This window comes from Ptychodera flava, chromosome 3, assembly GCF_041260155.1.
Source record: "Ptychodera flava strain L36383 chromosome 3, AS_Pfla_20210202, whole genome shotgun sequence".
Taxonomy (NCBI): Eukaryota; Metazoa; Hemichordata; class Enteropneusta; family Ptychoderidae; genus Ptychodera; species Ptychodera flava.
In genome coordinates, this window is record NC_091930.1 from 16,655,151 (window position 1) to 16,677,249 (window position 22,099).

At 38.0% G+C, this 22,099-nt stretch overlaps 1 protein-coding gene across 1 annotated transcript; it reads left to right on the forward strand.

The window, feature by feature from the left end:
- Positions 1–13,397: 13,397 nt before the first annotated feature.
- On the forward strand, positions 13,398–15,148 carry LOC139125150 (uncharacterized). Its single transcript, XM_070691257.1, has 2 exons — positions 13,398–13,701; positions 14,608–15,148. Exons 1-2 carry the CDS (start codon positions 13,453–13,455, stop codon positions 15,073–15,075), a joined length of 717 nt encoding a protein of 238 aa, XP_070547358.1. The 5' UTR covers positions 13,398–13,452; the 3' UTR covers positions 15,076–15,148.
- The last annotated feature ends 6,951 nt before the right edge of the window (positions 15,149–22,099 follow it).

Genomic DNA, 22,099 nt, shown 5'->3' on the forward strand with positions numbered 1-22,099 from the left:
GGTGAAATGCCTACATTCACCCCACCAAACATCATGCATATCTTATGATTTACAATTGATTTTGACAAGCTGAGAAGCTAAAATAAGCTAAATAATATAGTGAAATTTGCATATTTGTGTTTTTAGAGCAATTGTTGCCCTTTTTGATCAAAACATCTATTTCTCTGTAGCAGCATGTCCAAATTGATTGGATGTGTATAGATGTGTTGAAATTTCAATATTTGTCTTTTTGGGCAATTTATGCCATTCATGGTCAAAAAATCTGTATTCTCTGAAAGGGCTTGTCCAATTTCTTTGAAATTTGCTACACAAAAACGATTAACCATGCAGATTTATTCAGTATTTGCTATCGAGAAACTTTCAAAGTTCAACCCTTTTATGTGTTTTTGTGTTGGGATTTGTTGGATAGATGGCATTCTACGTAGTGTATTGTTGAATGTTAAAACATGTGTTGCTTTGTTTTTGAGGCTGTTTTTTGAGAAAAAAGAATTGAAAATGCCTTTTTAAAAGCAAAATAATACATAATGACTTGATATGTTGTTTTATCATTATTGAGTGTTTCTACTTGTTCACCCATTCTTGCATTCATCATTGTAATAAAATGCTGTGAAAAAAATGAAACTGATGTGGCCTGCATCTGTTTACCTTGATCTTAAAAGGCAAATACAACTTTCTGTCTTGACAACCATACCATAGTTTCAATGTTTTACCTAGTGTACCTACTTGGTTTGTACGCAGGAAACAAGTAGAAAATAGGCTCTATAATTTCATAATTTTCAAGTGATCAGATTACAAAAGTCCTGAAAAGATAAGATAATCACAACTTCCAGTATAAGGGATACAGTCACTCTAAATGTATAAATTAAAATTAAAAATGTGCCGGGGAGGATGTATTAAAAATACAGAAAGTTGCTTACTGTCGGTAAAATCTAAAAAAAATTCAAAATTTTAAAGACTTTTGCAGACTTTTTACGCCTTTTCTTCTTATTTATTTTTTTTTATTTTGCAAACTAGTTTGAAGATTTTTTTTTCCTAACTTTCTGCTCTGAAATTTTTTTTTTCTGTTTTTGACCACCCCCCCTCCCAAGATCTAATGGTCCGTCCCTAAGTAGAATTATCGGGCAAAGTGATAATCTTCTTTTAATCAGCGCCCCTATTCCCTACGTCATTAGATTAATTATTTACAAAAAATCGAAACAAAACGCCTTTATATAAACAGGCCGTTACCATCGATCTTTTCAATTTTCAACAAACTGCTCGTATCGAAATTATTTGTCGTCAGTAACTGTCCATCACTACGCCTCTAGAATCTTTGAAATGATTCAACTACAATAACAGATTGTCTATACATTCGCCGGACAACTTAATTAATTTCTGTGTTCCTTGCGCTAAGGCTGTCAAAACCTTCGTTCTACTCTAACACTGAATACTACTTTGAAGGACAATAAAGAATATAGGCGACCTTTTTTGAATTTCAACATTCTCGAAAAGTAATTTGACACTGCATTATCGCATGAACTATCGTTTGAAGTTTGATTAAAACATTTATGATTTATCATGTCTTTTTTAGGTTTTTTTTCAACTCGAATAGACAATCTATCGCCGTTGGAACAGTACAAGTTGTACACTGTTCTGAACGTTGTTCAATTATGCTGTTTCAGAAGAAAATTACGACGATATACTTTCATATTTTAGACAATTTAAGGCATTGCAAGCGACAATGCACTTTAAAATATAGGGTTTCCAGTCCCAAAGATGCCAAAGTCGACGGGTTCGTAGGTTAAATAGACCGCACGAGGGCGGAAGCGGCGATCGCTTCGCAGCCATAGTAAGGGCCAGAAATCACCTCGTCTGCTTACTATCATTTTCGGGCTCTTCCAGATTGAGAGCTTAAGAAAGTCACGACACTCAATGCATTCTAAATATTTTTGATCCAATTGACGGTTCACTGCTGAGTATGATCACCTTGCCGCCGATTGGTGGCTTCTTTTAACGCCAGAATGGCGAAGTGGGGGGAAATCAGTGACAATATTACATGACTGAATAAGTAAGTCTGATTATTAAAGATTGCACATGGTGTCTCATTGATCAGATTTCTGAATAAACGAAGTCTGTGATCCCTGTAACAGAAGAAATCCTTGGTCGTGCTAATTACAAAATTACAAAACAAATGTTAGCGCATTGAAACCATGTCCGACATCTCTATCTTTGACCATGACATTATCCATATTATCTACGAAAATTACCGTTCTGCAGTAAGCTAGACGAGAAAGTAAAAGAGAAGAGATGACACCACTACCTTGAAAAATTGAGAGAATGATCGATGATGAGAAAATTGTCAAGGATTAGTGAAGTCCTTTTAAATAATCACCTGAAAAAGTGTAGTCGTTGTGTGCTTTTAATTATTACCAGCTAATTCTTCTCCATGTTATATATCACATAAAATAGCTAAGGCAAAGGATGCATTTCCTTGGATTATATACGAAGTCAGACGCTTGATAGTTGGTTTCAAGTTATAAAAGAAAATAGAAAAGCCCTCCCACCTAATGCGTGCACCAACCTGAAGAAAAGGCATATTTCGCAAAACATACAGGAAAATTTAAGAAAAATTAACCTCACCGCAGGATGAGAATAAACATACCCTCGACTGAGAAACACCCAAATAGCTTTACATTATGCAAAAAGCCAACAGTTCGAGTAGTGCGGCCCTGCTTAAAGTCAATTGACAGCTTTATTCTGACCGAGTTTCAAAAAAAGAACCAAACATACCCAACAGACACCTGCAGACAGCTTTCTCCGAAAATAGAAACTTCACAGCAAATGAATGTATTTTCACATGCACTTGGGCACATCAAGCAACATTTTCAGTTTGATGCTGATGGGTAACTTAACAATAATAGTAAGATTGAGCATTATCTAGATAGATAAAACATAGATTGCTTGAACATTTTTCAATCTGTTAAACGATTTTTTTCACTCCGCATACAATGACAAGTACAACTACTCTTCTCATCTGATAGATCCTATAAAACGTTGCTGTCCTTTTCTAAGGGCCGTAAATTTTGCGAGTTTCGCTCTATATTATCTTGGTTTACAAAATGAAACTCCCACAGGAGCACAGTTATGAAAATGGAGATGTAGCTGTATAGAATTTGTTCAGCAACTTAAAAATATACATACCACTTTGTTCAGTGATTCGTTTCGGCTAAGTTGTGGAAAGATGTGCTCGGCTGAAGGAATTTTAAATCCGGTATGGGGACCAACCATGGATGCGGAATTCGTAAGAGTCTGAATTGTGTTCTTTTCCAAGTGCATTTCCATGAAAGGGGTTTTGAATACAACAGTGGCGCCACCCGTTGTCATCTTGCTGAGAGTGAAGTTAGCTACGTTGTCAGTCACTGTCATGATGATTTTCATGACACGTCTCTGTATTTCTGTATTTAAGTTTTCACTGACATCAAACAAAATGTCATCGAAAACATCTTGTATTTTGGTAAAAAATCCTGCAGGATATGTAAAATGATTAACATTCAACCTCTTGTTGTAAGAAATTTACCTGGTTGTGAAAATGTGTTTTTGTTTTAAACTCATAAGTTTATCAGTGGCAAAACAATAATTCTTACATATACTTAAGTCAATATATAATCCATTATATGTAGAACTGTTCCTAGTTTATATGCAAATATTGAGCAGTATCAATTTTTATTTCGCGGTGTATTTGACACAGAGAAAAGGATTTATTTGCTGACGGAAAGACAGATCTTGAATTATCATACTTCTTACGATTTTTCGAAAGTGAAAACAAAACTTTTTGTACATGTAATAACAAACAAATAAGCAAACCTGCTGTCCTTTGTATAGTCATGTTCAATGTGAAATTTCCTTTCAAGATTTGCAAAATGTCAAGGTCAATATGGTTAAATTTCTGAAACGAAAAAGTAGCAATAGTTAGTACGTAAAATAGCGATACCTATAACCACTTTGATGCTTTGACAAAATATAAAGCAAATGATGGAAGAAAATTAACTTAACTAAAAGAGATGTGTCAAATACCTGTGCAATGAGATGTGCAGTATTTAGGCAATCGTAGTGTGACATATGTTCTCCCAAAGATTGCTAAGGAAACTACTTGAGTGCCTCATTATGCACTACTCTCCAGATGTCTAACGCATAATCGTGAAGTTAGTTAAATAGCTAATCCAATGTAAATTTCTAAAGAAGCATAGTAATGCGTCACAGATCAGATGGAAAGATGCTGAAGTTCATGTTAATATAGACACTATTACTAACGCTCCGAAAGAACTTCAGTTCACTTAATAATTCCAGAAGCCCCTTTGTTTTTCCTAGTTGATCGGGAAAAAATGAATCATACAGAAATTTTGGCCTTAATATAATCTTCATAATTCACAGCTATAATTGTGAGATTTCTTCATTTAATATAATTACCTGTGAGATATTCGATGTCTCGGTTGAGTTCAAGACGAGAGACGAGATCTCTGATGACTCGGTTGAGTTCAAGACGAGAGACGAGTTGCTCGTTACATTTTGGTGTCCATCAACTTTATCTGCATCATAATTAACTGAAACAAATGAAACTATTCGGTGATATTGCAAAGCAGTGAACATGGACATCAAGTGGTTAGCATACAGTAGGAAGCGGTGGAAGTGCACACGTGCAGGCAACAAAGTTGGAAAATCTCTCTCTCTCTCTCTCTCTCTCTCTCTCTCTCTCTCTCTCTCTCTGCACTATAACGTTGCTTACTCAAGCAATAGGACCTCGTAAGCTCTGTTGTATCTTCGATCATAGTGAAATATTTTCGTTGTACTTTAATAGTATACGTTTTTCACGATATACCGTGATGTACGACAGAGTACATCGTGCAGCGGTGGTAATTTAGGTTAAATTCAAAGTTTTGAATTGTCGTTATTCACTGCATGATAAACTAGAGGTCAAAGGTCAAATAGCCCCTAATAACACCTAAAACACATCACAATTATTAGACTCTGCGTCCTCTGATACCGAAACTTACTATGTGATGAAAGTTAATAGTAAAATTTATATTTATATTAATATATTACAGACGCAGGTGTATAACAATAATGCGATATTCGGTTTTTTTTCTTCATTAGAGCAAACATTACAAAATATATTCAAAAGACTGGCAGAACAATGGAAAAATGCAAACCATTGAAAGCATGACAATAGCAGCCAAGAAAACGGAGTACTAAAGCCTAAAGAACAAATTTGTAAGATATGTACGTGCACAAAACGTTAAGTGCTTTACCTTTTTCTTCACATAACACATGCCTTCGTTTGGTGCACTCCCCAGTACTGAATCCATACGGTCTGAAATTTACAGAAACCAACCTATATTCAGTTTGGTGCACCTGCAGGGTTATAATAAGGTATGATGCGCCATAGGGGCAGCTATCGCAGGATAAAACTTTCCGTTCTATTGCTAAAACTTCGAAATATGGTGATAAAACATTGCCGATCCCTTGAGTTGCTGTTGCCTTACCAAATAGGACACCAGAGAATGTTTAAAGGATGGCGGTAAAACATTCAAAAGTAGAAATTTTCCTGAAAGATCCAAAACCCTAAAAATCGCATTTCGCACATGTATGTGTCGTTACGTAGATACTTTATAAATTAAAACAGTTGCGAAAATCATAATGAAGGGGGGGGACGAGAGTTGTCCTTAATTTGAGAAGGCCGCTCTGTAGTCTTTAGTATGATAGATGAGATTAAATACTGGTATACTTTACACTTAAATACGATCTATTATTGCATATGTACCACAGTTTACTTACATCGAAGCGCGCGTGTTCTACGGGTATTTGCACTGTAATGCAATACCAAACACTTTATGCCATTTCTTTATGTTAATGAGTATTTGCCAATTTGTTAACACAGAAATTGTTGTCTAAAAGATTTCATTTCACTTTGGTTCGGTGCTAGTTATCGTAAAATGGATGACATTACCGATAAAATTATGACAGAAAAATTTCATGTACTATTCGCAGTGTGATGATGATTTTTATTATCAGAAGAGCACTTTGTCGTCAGCGAAGCGAAAAGACAATTGGCGACGTCGGTGCAGCAACAATTACGTGTGGTTTGATTCACGGTTGGCGGAGTGGCCATGGAAAGCCACGGCGGCTACCGTGCATCAAACCACACGTAACTGTTGGCGCAGTGGGGCGAATTGAACAGTTAACATCTTCAGCACAGAGATGTATCTTACTCTTAAAATTACCGTAAGAATCTTCAAAGCGTTATTTGTATCGATTATTTAGAAGAATGCACGCTCAAAATGTACGGACTTCTATTCGTTTGACTATCTATGGCTTATGTAAAGTTGCGAGGTCTGTGTGAGCGATCGCGAGCAGAATTCGAGGTCATCCTTGATAAACAAGAAAACAATATTTTAGCCAACCAAAATAAAGTGTGCGGCGGCGTTGACCATTGAAAAGTGAAAGCTGTTCGATGCCTCATTACAGTGATGTCAATGTATATAACTCCGCAGGGTTGAGCTGAAGCCTATGAAGTCGCGTTAAAGGATTTGACAGACAAGTAGTACGCACGACCAATCGTCAATTTTCTCGCTGAATGATGCAAATGAAAGATATAACATATGAAATAATAACAGAATCCCCTGACCTGTGAGTGCAAGCGCACCATACTGGCGGTATTTGCACTCGTGCTGGGCTGTATTCGGCTGTCCTTTCACTCGCTTCGCGGGTGAAAGGACTGCCGCCGAAAACACCTCAGCACTCGTGAAAATACCACTAGTAAAGCGCGCTTTCACTCACAGGTCATGGGCTTCTGTCATATTATAAACTTACAGACATAGCGTTATACATGACCAGTGAGGTCTTCAATATAAAATACTGCCGGCTTGTGTGTCAGAACTGATTCGTAGTTTGTTTGAACTTCCCGAGATGTGATATCAAAGGAGGCATCTATAAATGTACATCTTACTTCTGTTGAGGTATTAAGAAAGTTCATCGCATCGTAATAGTCTGCCGTCTTCCTAATTTGCACTAAGCGCAAGTCAAATTTTTCACAGAGTTCAACTGCTTGTGTTTTGTCCCATTTCTCCAAAGGTACAAGCTCCGCCGAGCCTAATAGTGTTACAGGAATACATTACAAGTTAAGATATATTTAAGGGACTGGACACAAATTACAGGGGGGTGGGTCGGTGTTTTTAGGGGTGGGTCGCCATTTTTCGCGCAAGCATTTTTGAAGGGTCATAAAATTTTGTGTATGCCTATGGGGGAGGGTCACCTTTTTATGCATCAAAGCTGAAATTGCATGTGCACGTATTGAAGAATATGGAATACTGAAAAAAGAAAAAATACCTCCTGGCACTTTCATTTTCTGCCATTTCCATTTTCGGCGCGCCCTTCGGGCACAACTTTAAGGGTATAATAAACAATGTATTGATGATCCGAACAGCCACATTGATTTAAGTTGTCATGATTTCTACTTACCCAACTCCTCTATTGTGGATAACTGTCCACTATTATTACTCTTTCAATAACAATTTGGGAGATCACTTATTTGATATCATTCTCCAATTGGCAATACATTGGGTATAGGTCGGTGTCAAATGTTCATGTCGCTAAATGTACATTTTTTTAATTTTTGAGGACATTGACAGAATACAAACTATCAGAAAATAGTGCAAAATGTCATCAATAACAACTGGAAGCTTTAGGTCGAACAACTTTTGAATAACAATTTAGGATCAGATAACCTATGAGTTATTTGTAGTTTCCTCATAGCCTACAATGTATAGTGAATCAACATTTCGATGAAATTCCAAAATCAAATTTCTTGCACAACCATGGACTTGAAACCACTCTAGTCTGATCATGAACATTAATACTAATAATTAGGTGTACATGAATGCACAGATTAACTTAGTTTTGTATTAAAAAAGTATTCATAGTATAATCATAGACTGCTATGCAGAGTGAATCGACATTTCAGTGAAATTCCAAAATCAAATTTCTTGTACAACCATGGACTTGAAACCACCCTGGTCTAATCATGAACATTAATACTAATAATTAGGTGTACATATATGCACAGATTTACTTAGTTTTGTATTGGGAAAAAAATGTAATAGTTTTGCCATAGACTGCCATGTATAGTGAATCAACCATTCAGTGAAATTCCAAAATCAAATTTCTTGCACAACCATAGACTTGAAACCACTCTAGTCTAATCATTAACATTAATACTAATAATTAGGTGTACATAAATGCACAAATTTACCTAGTTTTATATTGGTAAAAAATATCCATAGTGTCATTCATAGACTGCTATGCATAGTGAATCGACATTTCAGTGAAATTCCAAAATCAAATTTCTTGCACAACCATGGACTTGAAACCACTCTGGTCTAATCATGAACATTAATACTAATACTTAGGTGTACATAAATGCACAGATTTACTTATAGTTTTGTATTTTGGAAAAAAAATATTCATAGTTTTGTCGTAGACTGCCATGTATAGTGAATCAACATTTCAGTGATATGCTAAAATTAAATTTCTTGCACAACTATAGACTTAAAACCACTCTAGTCTAATCATGAACATTTATACCAATAATCGAGTGTAAATAAATAGACAGATTTGCCAAGTTTTGTATTTTAAAACAATTATTTTTAGTTTTGTCATAGACTACAATGTATAATTGATGAATGTTTTATGCGAAATTCCAAAAACAAAGTTCTTGTACACAGATGCACGTGTTACCACCCTCTTCTAATCAAGTACAATTATGTCAATTATTCAGGGTCCATATATGCGCAAAAAGTGCATATTACTAATTTAGAAAGAATTTTTTTACAGTTTTGTCATAGACTCCCATGTATAGTGGATCAATATTTTGAGTGAAATTCCAAAATCAAATATCTTGTTCACATGTGCACTTGTAAACAACCATTGCTAATCAAGAATATTTATATCAGTTATTAAACATCTATAGATGAACAGATATTGCTAGTTTTATATTGGAAAACACACGTTCATAGTTTTCTTATTGTCGACTACCATGTATAGTGAATAAACATTATCGATGAAATCTAAAAATTACATTGTTTGTACACGAATGCACTTTTTACCTGCAACTTCAAGCAAAGTACATTTACATGAATTATCACACACATTTGATTTGAAATTTTTTTGGACAAAGCGTTATATCAGCCACATTTTGCCTTCCTTTTGGAGGGGGATTTCAAAAGTATAGCAAGTCAGAAGGGGGGTCTTGAACACATTGCGGGTTTGTTGGAGGTTATTGAGTAACAGGGGAGGGTCATTTATTTTCATGCACTGATAAGGGGGAGGGTCACTAATTTTTTTGCATGAACTTTTGAAGGGTCACTATTTTTGATGCAGCGGTGTTTCGAAAAACACCGGCCCACCCCCCTCTGTAATTTGTGTCCAGCCCCTAAGTGTAGAGCGACCAGGAAATCAAGAAGAAATGCATTCAATTTGGCACAATCGAATAACAAGAAGATATAGAATAACTTACTAGCATTTTCACACACCGGGTATAAGTAATCGTCACAAGGCAAACTTCTCCACATATTTCCCCTGTAAAAAGAATCATTACCAGCACCATTCTTTATTTACAAAATTCAGGCATTTTAATGATAACAATAACTTTGATCTGTGTCGCAAAGTTATCAACGCTTCATGTTCATTTGTTTCTGCCCCCCCCCCCTTACTTGTGTAAGTATCTTCACCAAAATACAAACATTTGTAAGAGTAGTGACCGTGAAGGAATCAAAAAGTCAGAGTTTCACTGATGTCGACATCATTAGTCAACCTGCTATACTGAAATCCATGGTATGATTTTTAATAATAATGATAATGATGATAAAGAACATTTATAATCCGCTTATCTCAAAAGGGAGCTCTAGGCGCAGGACAAAATACACTATTCCCTAAAAAATATGTCTTGAGGGCATGGCGGAATGAAATATGTGAATCCATATGACAGGCAGACTGTTCAAAGTTTTCGGTCCTGAGTGGGAAAAAGACCTTTCACCAAAGGATTTTGTGGCAACACGCGGCATTCTAAAAAGACGTGTGGCAGATGAAGAACGTAGGTGTCTTGAGGGAGTATACATTTACAAATGGTCAGAGAGATATTGTGGTCAAGTCCCTGAAACCAAGTCGAAAAAATCTGTAGAAAGATAGCACTGTGTACGACTAGCAATGGGCAACCAGTGAAGCGATTTCAAAAGTAGTTGTATGCTGTGTGATTTTTTGGCTTTATAGACAAGTCTAGCAGATGCATTTTGAACACGTTGCAATTTGTCAGTGAGGTATTTTGGGCAGCCAGAAAGAGGTAATAACTTCAGAAGTGCTAGTTGCAGACACTTACAATATAGTAACGCAGGAGTTCGCACTCGGAATATGATCAGGATCAAATGGTTTATAGGTAAGTTCCACATCGTCACTTGTCTTTACTGTTTCTCCATCAGATGATACTGTAGCGTCAACCCAGTATTCCAACGCACCACCTAGTATCTGTTCTATATACTGGTGTTTTTCTGCACTGTCGTCTACCACCAGTCGAAAACCAAACCGTTCGCACATCAGTTTTCCTTTGGAATGGCTTTCGAAACCAAAATATGTAAATCTTGACAAAGCTGGGGACAACGGTGACACCATGTTAGATTTGTATTGCTCACATATGAAGGTTCATATTATAATAATTACCTGAATGACGGTGCATAACGTTCAGTATATGGCCTGATTTATAACATATATTAATTATGCAAAGGAACTAAGGCGATTTGAGTGATAGAGAGAAATTCCTTTCTATTATGACTTTTGAATATAAGGTACCTCTTTTAAGACATATTTCTAACACTACGAAATCTCCCAGCAGCAGCCTCACCCAATTATGTGTCTAACGTTTGATTATTACTTGCTCCACCACACTTCCCGAAGTGTGTTGTTATTGTTTTACAGGAGATAAATATTCATTAGAGGCCTAAGCCGACCGGCTATTTGTTATTGCTATTTGTTATTGTTATTGCTTATTGGGTATAATTTTTTGTGTTGTGAGTTTTAGTTTTCTTGTTTGTTATGTAGTGTGATTGTGCATTTTGTTCTCCTGTGTGCAGGTCACAGTGGTGACTCCTGGCCACTTTTTTCTGTGCATTGTATTGTTCTAGCTTTGTAGTCATGTTTTATGTTGTTCTGCTTTGTATAAGTTTGTATGTTCATCTGAGGGCCCTGGGGAAGATAAGCATCTTTACTGAAGCTTACCAGGCTACCCTCGTTGAACAAGGTTCATTAAAATAAAATAAAATAAAAAATTGCTCGAGTTCTACTATTTCTTCCTCCTCCTTTCTTTCTTCATCTTATGCCGTTTCTTTGTCGACCTAGATCCCTTAAACGGCTCCCAAAAACTTGTCAAACTTGCAGGGTTAATAGGTGTTAATTAGTGCTCGTGCACCTGACCCTTGAAATTTTCATTGGTCACGCAACCTGGCGGCCATATTTGATTTTCCAAAAACTTTAAAATGGCTTCTCCTGATGGAATCTAGTCAGTTTGAATTTATTTATGAAGCAAGCTTAACCGACAGTCTTTAGATTTGCGAATAAAATCGCTTGTGGTCACCTGACCTTCGCCGTCATATTGGATTTTCGAAAAATACCAATTTAATATTTAAAAGTTTTCGCCAGAACCAATGCACCGATTGAACTGAAATGTTACAAGTATCATCGTGAGTGCGATTTCTTTCAAGTTTGCAAAAAAAAAACATTTTGATCGGTCACGTGGTTTGGCCGCCATATTGGATTTTGCGAAAATCCCAATCTTTAAAAATCTTCTTATCCCGAACCAATGCATCGATTAATCTGACATTTTACTCAAATTTTCCCTACTGTCAGCACTTCAAAACCGTGAAAGGTATTCTGATCAGTCAAGTAGTTTGGCCGTTATATTGGATTGTCCGTAAAATATACGATTACCAGTGAAACCTACAGTAACTATGAGATGATGTTCAAAATCCTTCTTTACAAGAACTAAAAGACTTTTCAAGCTCAAATTTTGCACATAATATTATCAGTGCAAGAACTTGAAACCATGTTATCGCTTTGGCCCCGCCAACGTTGCTTGCAGCTTTAACTATTATTAATTATTATTAGTATTTGTAAAGTGCTTGAACTCAAACTTTTCTATCCACACCAAATAGACGTCATTCATAATGTTTGACATGGAAAAAAACCGTTTTTATTTGTACGAGAACTAGCAGTGGTGAATCTCTATGCTAGCACGTCGTCCTCATCGTGTTTGACGAGAGGCATACCCAAGGGTATATCAGGAGTCGCCGGCCCCACGCCGAACCGGCCTCGCTGTAGGAGTTGCCGGCCCCAGGCTTAAACAAGACCGCTGTGCAAAACTTGTGTAAAATTGATAATAAATTTCATTCACTCTTTATTTTAAAAGTTTATGTAAGGATCACTTCATTGAGGTTCACATTGACGAATCTCTCATCGTGCTGTACATGTGTGTATAAGCACGGAGCTATCTCCAAGGTATAAGCTTAAGTGGCCATGCAGACACGGTCCACATTGAGGGTCTCTGATGCAGAGAAAGCCTTCTGCTCTTCTACACGCTAAGCTCCGACCGTCTCTAAAGCCAAGATCACAGTTCTCGGCAATCGGTAGTTTTAAAGTCCGATATATGTTTCATTAATTCGTCACAAAGTAACAAAACAACGGAATTAAACAAAGAGGTTAGTTTGCTGTTTAGCCGGTTGCGTACGGGGCCGGGGTTGGTTGCAGGTCGTGATGTCTTATTCATACCGAAGCCATAGTACTCAGGTGGTGTCGCCACTGCTCTCGATCATGACAGAAAAATTGCAATTTTTTAAAGCAGCCGGATTTTTAGTGCTACAGATATCGGAAGAGATGCAGCGAAGCCAGAAACAAAGCTCCACTCCATGCGCGGTGTACACAAATCCCTAAATCATTGCACGACCCGACAGACTTTGTAAACCAAAGCCGTGATTGGCTAATTCTTGTGACACGTTCTCATGAATAATTAATTAACTCCACTCATACTTCCACGGTTTCCAAGCGTAATCTGCCGGATGTTTATTTTTGCGTAAGTCCGCAGAGCGCAAGCGGAAATCATGCTCTGGCTCGTGAGAACGGGATCTATTTTGAGTCCTGCTATGTTCAATGTATTTCTGAACAACGACCTGTGTATCACTCTGACGAAGGTGTCGTTACATAATTTGCTAATGACAACATGCTATCACTTTGCGTTGCTTATTCAAAGCCTTAGCACGAAGTGAGATTATTCCGCCATATGTAAATTAGTAATGAATATGCATAAGGTCTAGATATACACATACACGCATATGCTAAACAGATTACTTTCCTTGGCCACGCCACTGGAGGACGTTGACTATGGAGGCTAGACGTTCCACTGTAGCTGCCACGTCGTCACCAAGTCTTTCTACCACTACTGCAAGCTTTGTAAAGGCTCATGGCTCGACAACACCAAGTGAACCTTCTACTGGTGGTCGGAACACCAATGCCGCTGCTCCTGTTGCTGCGACTTTGAATGCTGCAGCTCCACCACCTGTGCAAAAGACTGGCGACGCCAATATTGCAGGAACGGCAAATACAGGGGATGGCCACGTCGCTCAGGCTCAGGTACGGTTGTTCTGTTACTTTGTTTTTCAGAGGGATATAGTTAGGTATGGAGAAGGGAGTTGAGCGGAGTGCCAATTTTTGGCACCCGCTATATCGTGTACGTAATTTGAGAATGGTCGCGTTAGAGTGCCAGTTTGTGGGCACCTGACATTGGGGTTAGTCAGAGTGCTAAATTGGAGCACCGGACTTTTGGAAGCGGAAAGTCAGAGTGCTAAATGTGAGCACATGACGTTTGGAATGGGGAATATAGGATTGGAGTGTCGTCAGGGGGCACCCGATAAAATATGCGCTGGGAGCGCCAGAGTTGTGTATGAACACCCGACTTTTATAATGATAGGAGTAGAACGATTATGTACAGTGCTAAAACCAGTTTGATGTGCATAAAGTTGCATTATACTCGTACTTCTGTGCAATTTTATCAGCTCACTAAAAGGAGCTATAGTTTGGAGTGGTATGTTTGTCTTCTCTGTTGCTAAAAAAAAAAAACAAAAAAAAAAACAAAAAACAAAAATTACGTTTGTGCCCTTTACGTTTAGCATTTCCCCCCCCCCCCCAAATTTACTTTCATGTGAACTAAAACTAAACTAAACACAGGAGAGAGAATTTATAGTGTGGCGTGGGGTATGTATTCTTTTTTTTTAGTTTTATTTATGTACACTTTGGGCCAATACACTTCTATTTTGAACCTTTCCTTTTCTTTCGTTTGTGTTTTGTTTTTGTTTTTTCAAAGCAGTTTTCCGCTGCTTATGTGTTTGTGAGGAAGGGCCATTGGAAGACGCCAGAATATGCAAGAGTCGGATGGCATAGTTGGCCACAATTGCTGTAAAAATTCGGGTGTACAATGTGACTGTAAAAGGTCGTGTCCATTGTGAACGTACAGCTCATAGATTCCCTGATTGCTTTCAGGTGTCTGAAAAATTGGAGATATTGCTTAAAAAGGTGGAAAAGATTGAAGAATCTGCCGGTGTGGCAAGTGTGGATGACGCCTTACAAAAGGTTATGGAAATGGCGCATTGTGCAGCTGTGGTATCCAGACCTCAGCTTATCAACGCTCTAAGAGTCCTGGTTGACAGAGCCACGATGGTTGGCCACCCCAAGTTACAGAGATATCGAGCTGTGTTATCACAATTTGAGGCAAATGATTTTGGTGTTGACGCAGGCCGCCTAATTATCTTACTCCTCGGGAATAAAGAGCAAGAGGAGATCGCGTCTAAAGTTTCCAAATTTCTAAAGAACTCTGGCCATTCCACGCATTACGTGCCTTATTCGTTTGGCGGTTCGGCATCCGGACGCCGTTCAAAAAGAATTACAAATGCTTTCATAGCGGAAAATTTGGACACTTTGCAAGGGATTGTAGAGATGCGAAGAATGTGAATGATAAATGAGCAATTTCAATTTGTGATATGTACAACTTGAGCACTAGTTGTGCTGCAGTAATGGATATTAAATTATGTACAAGGTAATTCTCGTGTTGTGTCACTTTCTCTGTGGGGTTTCCTACCTCCCAACAGGGGGGCCCAAAATGGGCTCTTTGCTTTGCAACCTGCCATTTGCAGGTCCTGTCTGGGGGCGTCCCCTTTTACGCGAACTACTGTACCAACATTTCTGATTGTATTGAAGTCTACCCTCTCCCATTTCGGTTTGTGCCACCTGCATGGGAATTTGATTATGAAGCAAATTGGAATTCGTCCCAGCGTTTGAGTTACGGGTGGACGACACTAGGGGGCGCCCCTAGACAACTAGACATGGTTGAAGCATCTATGGTTGCAGTAGGGGAGACGTTTGCCTCACCGGATGACCTTTCATTTAGAAATCCAAATGACTTTATTGCTGGCGAACTTCACAAGCATACAGAGTATTGGACTGAATTGACTGAACACGTAACAGACAACTCTGATATCATTGAATGGATAAATAACGGTGTTAGCTTAAGAAAGTATTTTACCAATTTTAACGGTGACTATAAGGGAAGAAAATATGATCATGACTTTCCTCCTGCTAGAATATTGCTAACAATCCTGTATGTCAGCAATTTGGTAATTTCATAACTCGAACGATTTCTGAAAGATTGCATTCAATGGCTATATCGGTTTGGGGGAAGGTTGGGTGTGACCCTCCACCTCATATTGTCATGCCTATTGTTGTGGAGCCAAGTAAACCTAGAATGTGTATCGATATGAGATATTTAAATCTGTGGACTACCCCCATCCCATTTAAATTGGATACTCTAGTAGAAGTTTCTAGGTATTTAGAAAATAACGATTTCCATTTTAAATGCGATGATAAAAGTGGTTATGACCACGTATTTATTTGTCATGACGACCGTACTTATGCAGGTTTCCAATGGGCTGGGGTATGGTATGTAAATAACACTTTACCATTTGGGTGGAAACTATCGGCATACGTATACCATACCCTCGGATATTGTATTACACATTACGCCAGGTCTTTGGGGGTACCCTGCATACAATACATTGATGATAGGCATGGGGGTCCACTAAAGCCAAAAAAGGGTGATATTTCGTTTAAGTGGGATTGTTACCGGAGGGCTCAAGCAGCAGCGTATATTTTATGCTCAATTGCGATAAAGGCAGGCTATTTTATCTCCCTGGATAAAAGTGTACTTCACCCCGTTCGATCATTAATTATGCTCGGGATGGTAGTGGACACTCAAACACGTTCCTTTGCAATCCCAGAACAGAAAAAGTCTGCATTTCTTGAGTTGATACGAAGCGCCTTGTCACACAGAGCGATCCTGTAGGGATGTTACAAAAATAATGGGAAAGTGCATTTCCTTTTCATTGGCATTACCTTGTGCTAGATTATATATTCGACAGATGGCAAATGCTTGTAGTATTGCTCAAAAAACTCAAAAAATCTTATCCCGGTTCGAGGCCTACTTAGATACGAGATTGAACAGGGTGAAACCATAATCCAACTAGCAGGGAATTTTGCTTGGCCAACAGAGAGTCACATGGCTATTAGAATTTACACTGATTCTAGCAATTCAAAATGGGGTGCTGTGGCTCACTTGGGTAAAGAGAAGATAGCTTAGGGGTCCATGTGGGAACAGGAATGGAGTGAGATGCCAATAATCCGGAAAGAAGCTGAGGCCATATATAGGGGGTTACATGCCTTCCACAATAATATTAAGAACGGCCGTGTCGATGCAATGGTTGATTCTCTCCCGGTGGTACAGGCTTGGAACAGTGGTTGTCCGGGCGCGAGAGCAGTTGAATTGAATGAAATTTTGAAGTTGTTTAATTTCTGTTTCCATAGCAATATTAGGCTTACTATGTCTCATGTGGCTTCTCGCGATAATGAAGCAGATGCGCCATCACGAAATATGTCTTTGTCAGATGCCACTTTGTCTTGTACTACGTGGCAGTGGCTTGATGATAAATTTGGTCCGCATCAAATAGACGCAATGGCAGATTATTCTAATAAGAAGTTACCCCGATATGTATCCCCATTTCATCAGATTGATTGTGAGGGAGTAAATTTCTTCCAACATCATTTCGGTAATGCTGATAAGATGTACGTCTATCCACCTTTTGCATTGGTGCCTGCAGTAATTAAGCATATTCTTGAACGCGGATACAGAGCTACTGTTATTGTACCTAGAGGGCGTTTTTTGACGTCGTATTGGCCTATGGTGAGGCAGGTGGCACATGATATAGTGAGCGTTGGAGCCAAGGGGGACATGGGTATCATTCAAGCCCCTTCTAGAAACGGTTATAAAGATTATCCTCTACCCTGTGATTTGTATGCCATTACATTTGATTGGAGTTATTAGAAGTCTTGCAATTAAAATGTGTAAGAATGATATGCATGTACAATTTATGTAATAAATAATAAAGCCTGTGTGCTGTGTGTATTTAGACCAATATATATCTATCTTCGTCGTGTGAATGTGCATACATGTATTGTCCGGCTGAAGTACGCTTCTTATCTGATTGACAGGTGTGCTGGATTTGTGGTGCTTGGAACCAAGGCCCATTGCAGGCGTGTTGGTTATGTACCTCCAAACTGATAAACCCACCTTGTGTAACTAAGGATAACCCAATAGATATCACGGCTCTTGATCAGAGAATAAATGGGCTACTCGGAGATAGGTCTGCATATGAAAAACAAAAAGACAGGCTGATACAGGATTTTGAAGCCTTTCTGACAAGGTTACCTTCGCCAAAACCGGTTGGTAATGCGAATCCGGAAGATGTGGTACGGTTTCTGGTTTTCAAGGACAATAGCGCTAAGACTCAGGTTCACCAAATCGACTGCGCATATTTAGGACAGACTGGTCACATGCCATGCGCGTGTCCAAGACGGCTGAGGGCAGGGACAGTTAAGAATATGGTATCGAAATTGTCCGCGTATTTTCAGGCAATTAAATCTGACACCGGAAACATAATAAATCCAACTAAAGCACTGATGGTGCAGCGGTACATCAAAAAGATATCCGAGGAGCAGGCAAAGGCGCATGTTACAGTCAGACAAGCCAAACCGTTATTCTTGCCTAAGCTACGTATGGTATTCGATCTTATCATGGATCTAATTGTTGCATCTCCATCAGCGATTCATGCATATCTATACGCCCGAGATATTACCTTTTTAAAGTTATTATATTTCTCCGGGGATCGAGCAGGGGATCTTGGTCAGGTCAAAACGCAAGAAATTCTGCGTTTCCCGGACAATTCAGGTTTGATTTTCAATCACACATTTGGAAAGACTCTGAGGGGTGCGGAAACAAATATGTTCGCTATTAAGCGATGCGAGGATAGACGCCTTTGTGCAGTGAACGCGTTGGAACAATACATCCAACTATCAAGTGATCTAGGCATTGATATACGTACAGGGTATCTCTTTAGGCCAACAACGCCAGCGGGAAATGTAGATAATAAACCATTGTCCTCTCAGGTGGTGTATCAGAGATTAAAAGACTACCTTCAACATTTAAATATTGATGAAGGGGAAACTCCTCATAGCATACGGTCTGCGTGTGCCATTTCCATGGCTTTAGGGGGTGCAAGTACCCAGGAGGTTATGGATCATGTCGGATGGAAAAGAAAGTCAACTGCTAACCATTACATGAAATTGTCAGCCTTGTCTTCTGTTCAACGACCTGATAATTGGCTTGAAGGAATGCTAAAAAATACACAAAATTCGAACGCTTATGAACACACGGAAACCTTGACCGATTTTACAATTGCCTTTCCTTGAGTATGGGGGTGTAACGTATATATGTACAGACAAACTTTACGAACATTAAAGTAGAAATGATTAACATGTTGTCTTTGTATGTGTTTTGGAGTAAGGGTGGGTATGAAGATATAAGTATTGGTAAGGTTTGGAGAGTAGATTTGAATGAGGTTATTAGGATTTCATCAAGCTTGGCGTGGACAACTTTCACATCTCGATTCCAATACTTAATACAATGGTAATATTATTGAGCGGAGTGATAAGGCTTTAAATATTATATTATTCAAAGCCTTAGCACGAAGTGAGATTATTCCGCCATATGTAAATTAGTAATGAATATGCATAAGGTCTAGATATACACATACACGCATATGCTAAACAGATTACTTTCCTTGGCCACGCCACTGTAGGAGTGGGAAATGGGAGGCCCTTTTCAGGGTAGGCGGTATTTGTGGATAATGATGCTAACTCGCCCACCCACCCACCCACCCTTGTTTTAGTCGGATCATTTCGCTCAAGTTACCAACTTTCACATCTCGATTCCAATACTTAATACAATGGTAATATTATTGAGCGCAGTGATAAGGCTTTAAATATTATATAATACAAAGCAAGGGGTAATTGATAATCTAACAGGATTCAATCAATGCCATCAGGGTGTTCTGCGTAAGCAGAATGGAAGCTAATCTAGCCAAATTTCAAAGTTACTATTTAATGTAAATATCGACAGTAAGATAGCTTTCCTTCGCCTCATCGATATTTTATAACAAAAAGCTCGCGGTCAGTTGAAGGTGTTGCAGAGAATTGGCAGATTCCTTTCTTGATCTTCTACGTTTAAGATATTCCTAAGCTAGTACCATTTCAACTATTTGTTCGCTTGTGTCTGTGTATAATCGTTGGTATAACAAAGATTGAGGGTATTCAATAAAGAGCCTTGAAATGTGTTTACACTTGATTACCTTGATTTGATTTCGCTGTTTTCGCTGAAACATGAAATCTCCTGAATTAAATCCCAGTGAAAATAATACAATACAATACAATACAATACAATACAATACAATACAATACAATACAATACAATACAATACAATACAATACAATGCAATGCAATACAATACAATACAATACAATACAATACAATACAATACAATACAATACAATAGCTCTTTATTATCCCAAAACATGGGCAATTCTTTGTACGACAGCGGACAAGTCAAAAAGTTACACAAATAAGACATGTATAAAATATTTAAAAAAGGTCAGTGACGTTAAAACACATTATATAAAAGCAGAGATGACTAGTCGTTTCTGTTTTGATTCAGTACAGAAATTGCAGTGGGAATGAACGAATGTTTTGATCTATTTGTTCTAGTTATTGGAACCCTATAACGCCGGCGAGATGGTAAAATATTGAATTCCTTGTAAAGTGGGTGGTGATGATTCCTGACTATAGAATTGGCTTTGTGTAAAACTTGTTTTTTATACAATGTACTGAGATTAGTTTGTTGTACTCCAATTATTTTACTACAGATGTTTACTATTCTACCAAGTTTGTTCTTGCACTGTACAGTGAGGTTTCCAAACCAGCAAATGAGTGAAAAACTTAAGACACTTTCAATACATGATCTGTAAAAAAGCACAAGAATTCTTCTGTCAACTTTGAAAAAATTCAATTTCCTCAAGAAGAACAGACGCTGCTGGCATTTACCTAAAATCATATTAATGTTATCCTCCCACCGCAGCTTATTATCCAAAATAGAACCCAGATAGTTGTATTTCTCAACAATTTCCACTTCTTTACCATTAATAGTGTTACATCAGCTAATGGTGCGTCTTTCCTGAAATCTATACACAAATCTTTGGTCTTATCAATGTTAAGTTCGATAAAATAACTTTTACACCACTCTACAAAGTCATCAACCACTGGCCCATGATTTCTTTCATTATTTTGGAGTAAACTGATTATGGCAGAGTCATCTGCGAACTTAATTATAAATCTATCATCATGGTGACATCTGCAATCATCGGTATATAGAATATACAGAAGTGGGGACAGTACAAAACCTTGCGGTGAGCCAGTAGAATGAGATACATACATCAGAAAAAGTGCCGTTCACTCGAACATGTTGTGATCTCCCAGTTAAGAATCCAAAACCCAACCGACAATCTTAGGATGAATGTTAAAATGAGACAATAATTTACCAGTTAAGATGTGCGGCTGAATAGTATTAAATGCAGATGAAAAATCAACAAATAGAACCCGGGCATGTGTTTTATTTCCTTCAATGTGATATAAATTAAATTAAGGAAGGTCAATGAGGCATCCTCCACTCCTCTACCTGCTCTGTAAGCAAACTGCAAGGGATCTAACATATTCTGGCTTTTATCTAAAATATACCGTTTGATGATTTTTTCAAAGGACTTCATTACTAGTGATGTAAGGGCCACGGGTCTAAAATCATTGAGAACCTTAGGCGATGCTTTCTTTGCAATAGGTACTACAGTAGCTTGTTTCCACAAGTTAGGTATTTTCTGGAGATCAAGGGGCCGTTGGAAAATAAAATGAAAAATGTCACATAACTGATTGGCACATGATTTAAGGATATAACCGCTAATGTTGCTGGGCCAGGGCTTTTTCTAGTTTTTGTATTTTTCAAGGACTTGCGCACATCATCTAATGTAATTAAAACCTGCTCATTTGTAACAACAGTTTCCCTAATTCTTCTCTGTTCCCGATCAAAATCATGGACATCAAATCTTAAGTAAAACTTATTTAGTGCATCTGCAAACTCTTTATCAGATTTATTTTCCCACTTAATATTATCTCTGTTCCCCTTGGATTTTAGACCTGCCATAGTTTTTATCCCATCCCAGGCTGATTTCAAAGACCCTAAGCTTAATTTATTCTCAATTTTGTCTTTATAATTACCCTTGGCTTTCCTGATTTCTATTTTCAAATCTCTCTGAACATCCCTATACTCACTTAGATTACCCTCTTTAAACATTTTTTCTTCTTATTTAATAACATTTTAAGAGATTTAGTGACCCATGGTTTATTATTTGGGTAAATTTTACAAACTTTCTGTGGTACTACGTTACTCTCGCAAAAGGATATGTAACTACTAACAACATCAGTAAGTTCATTTATGTAGTGGCAAGTATCCTTAAACATGTCCCAGTCTGTGCATTCAAAACAGCT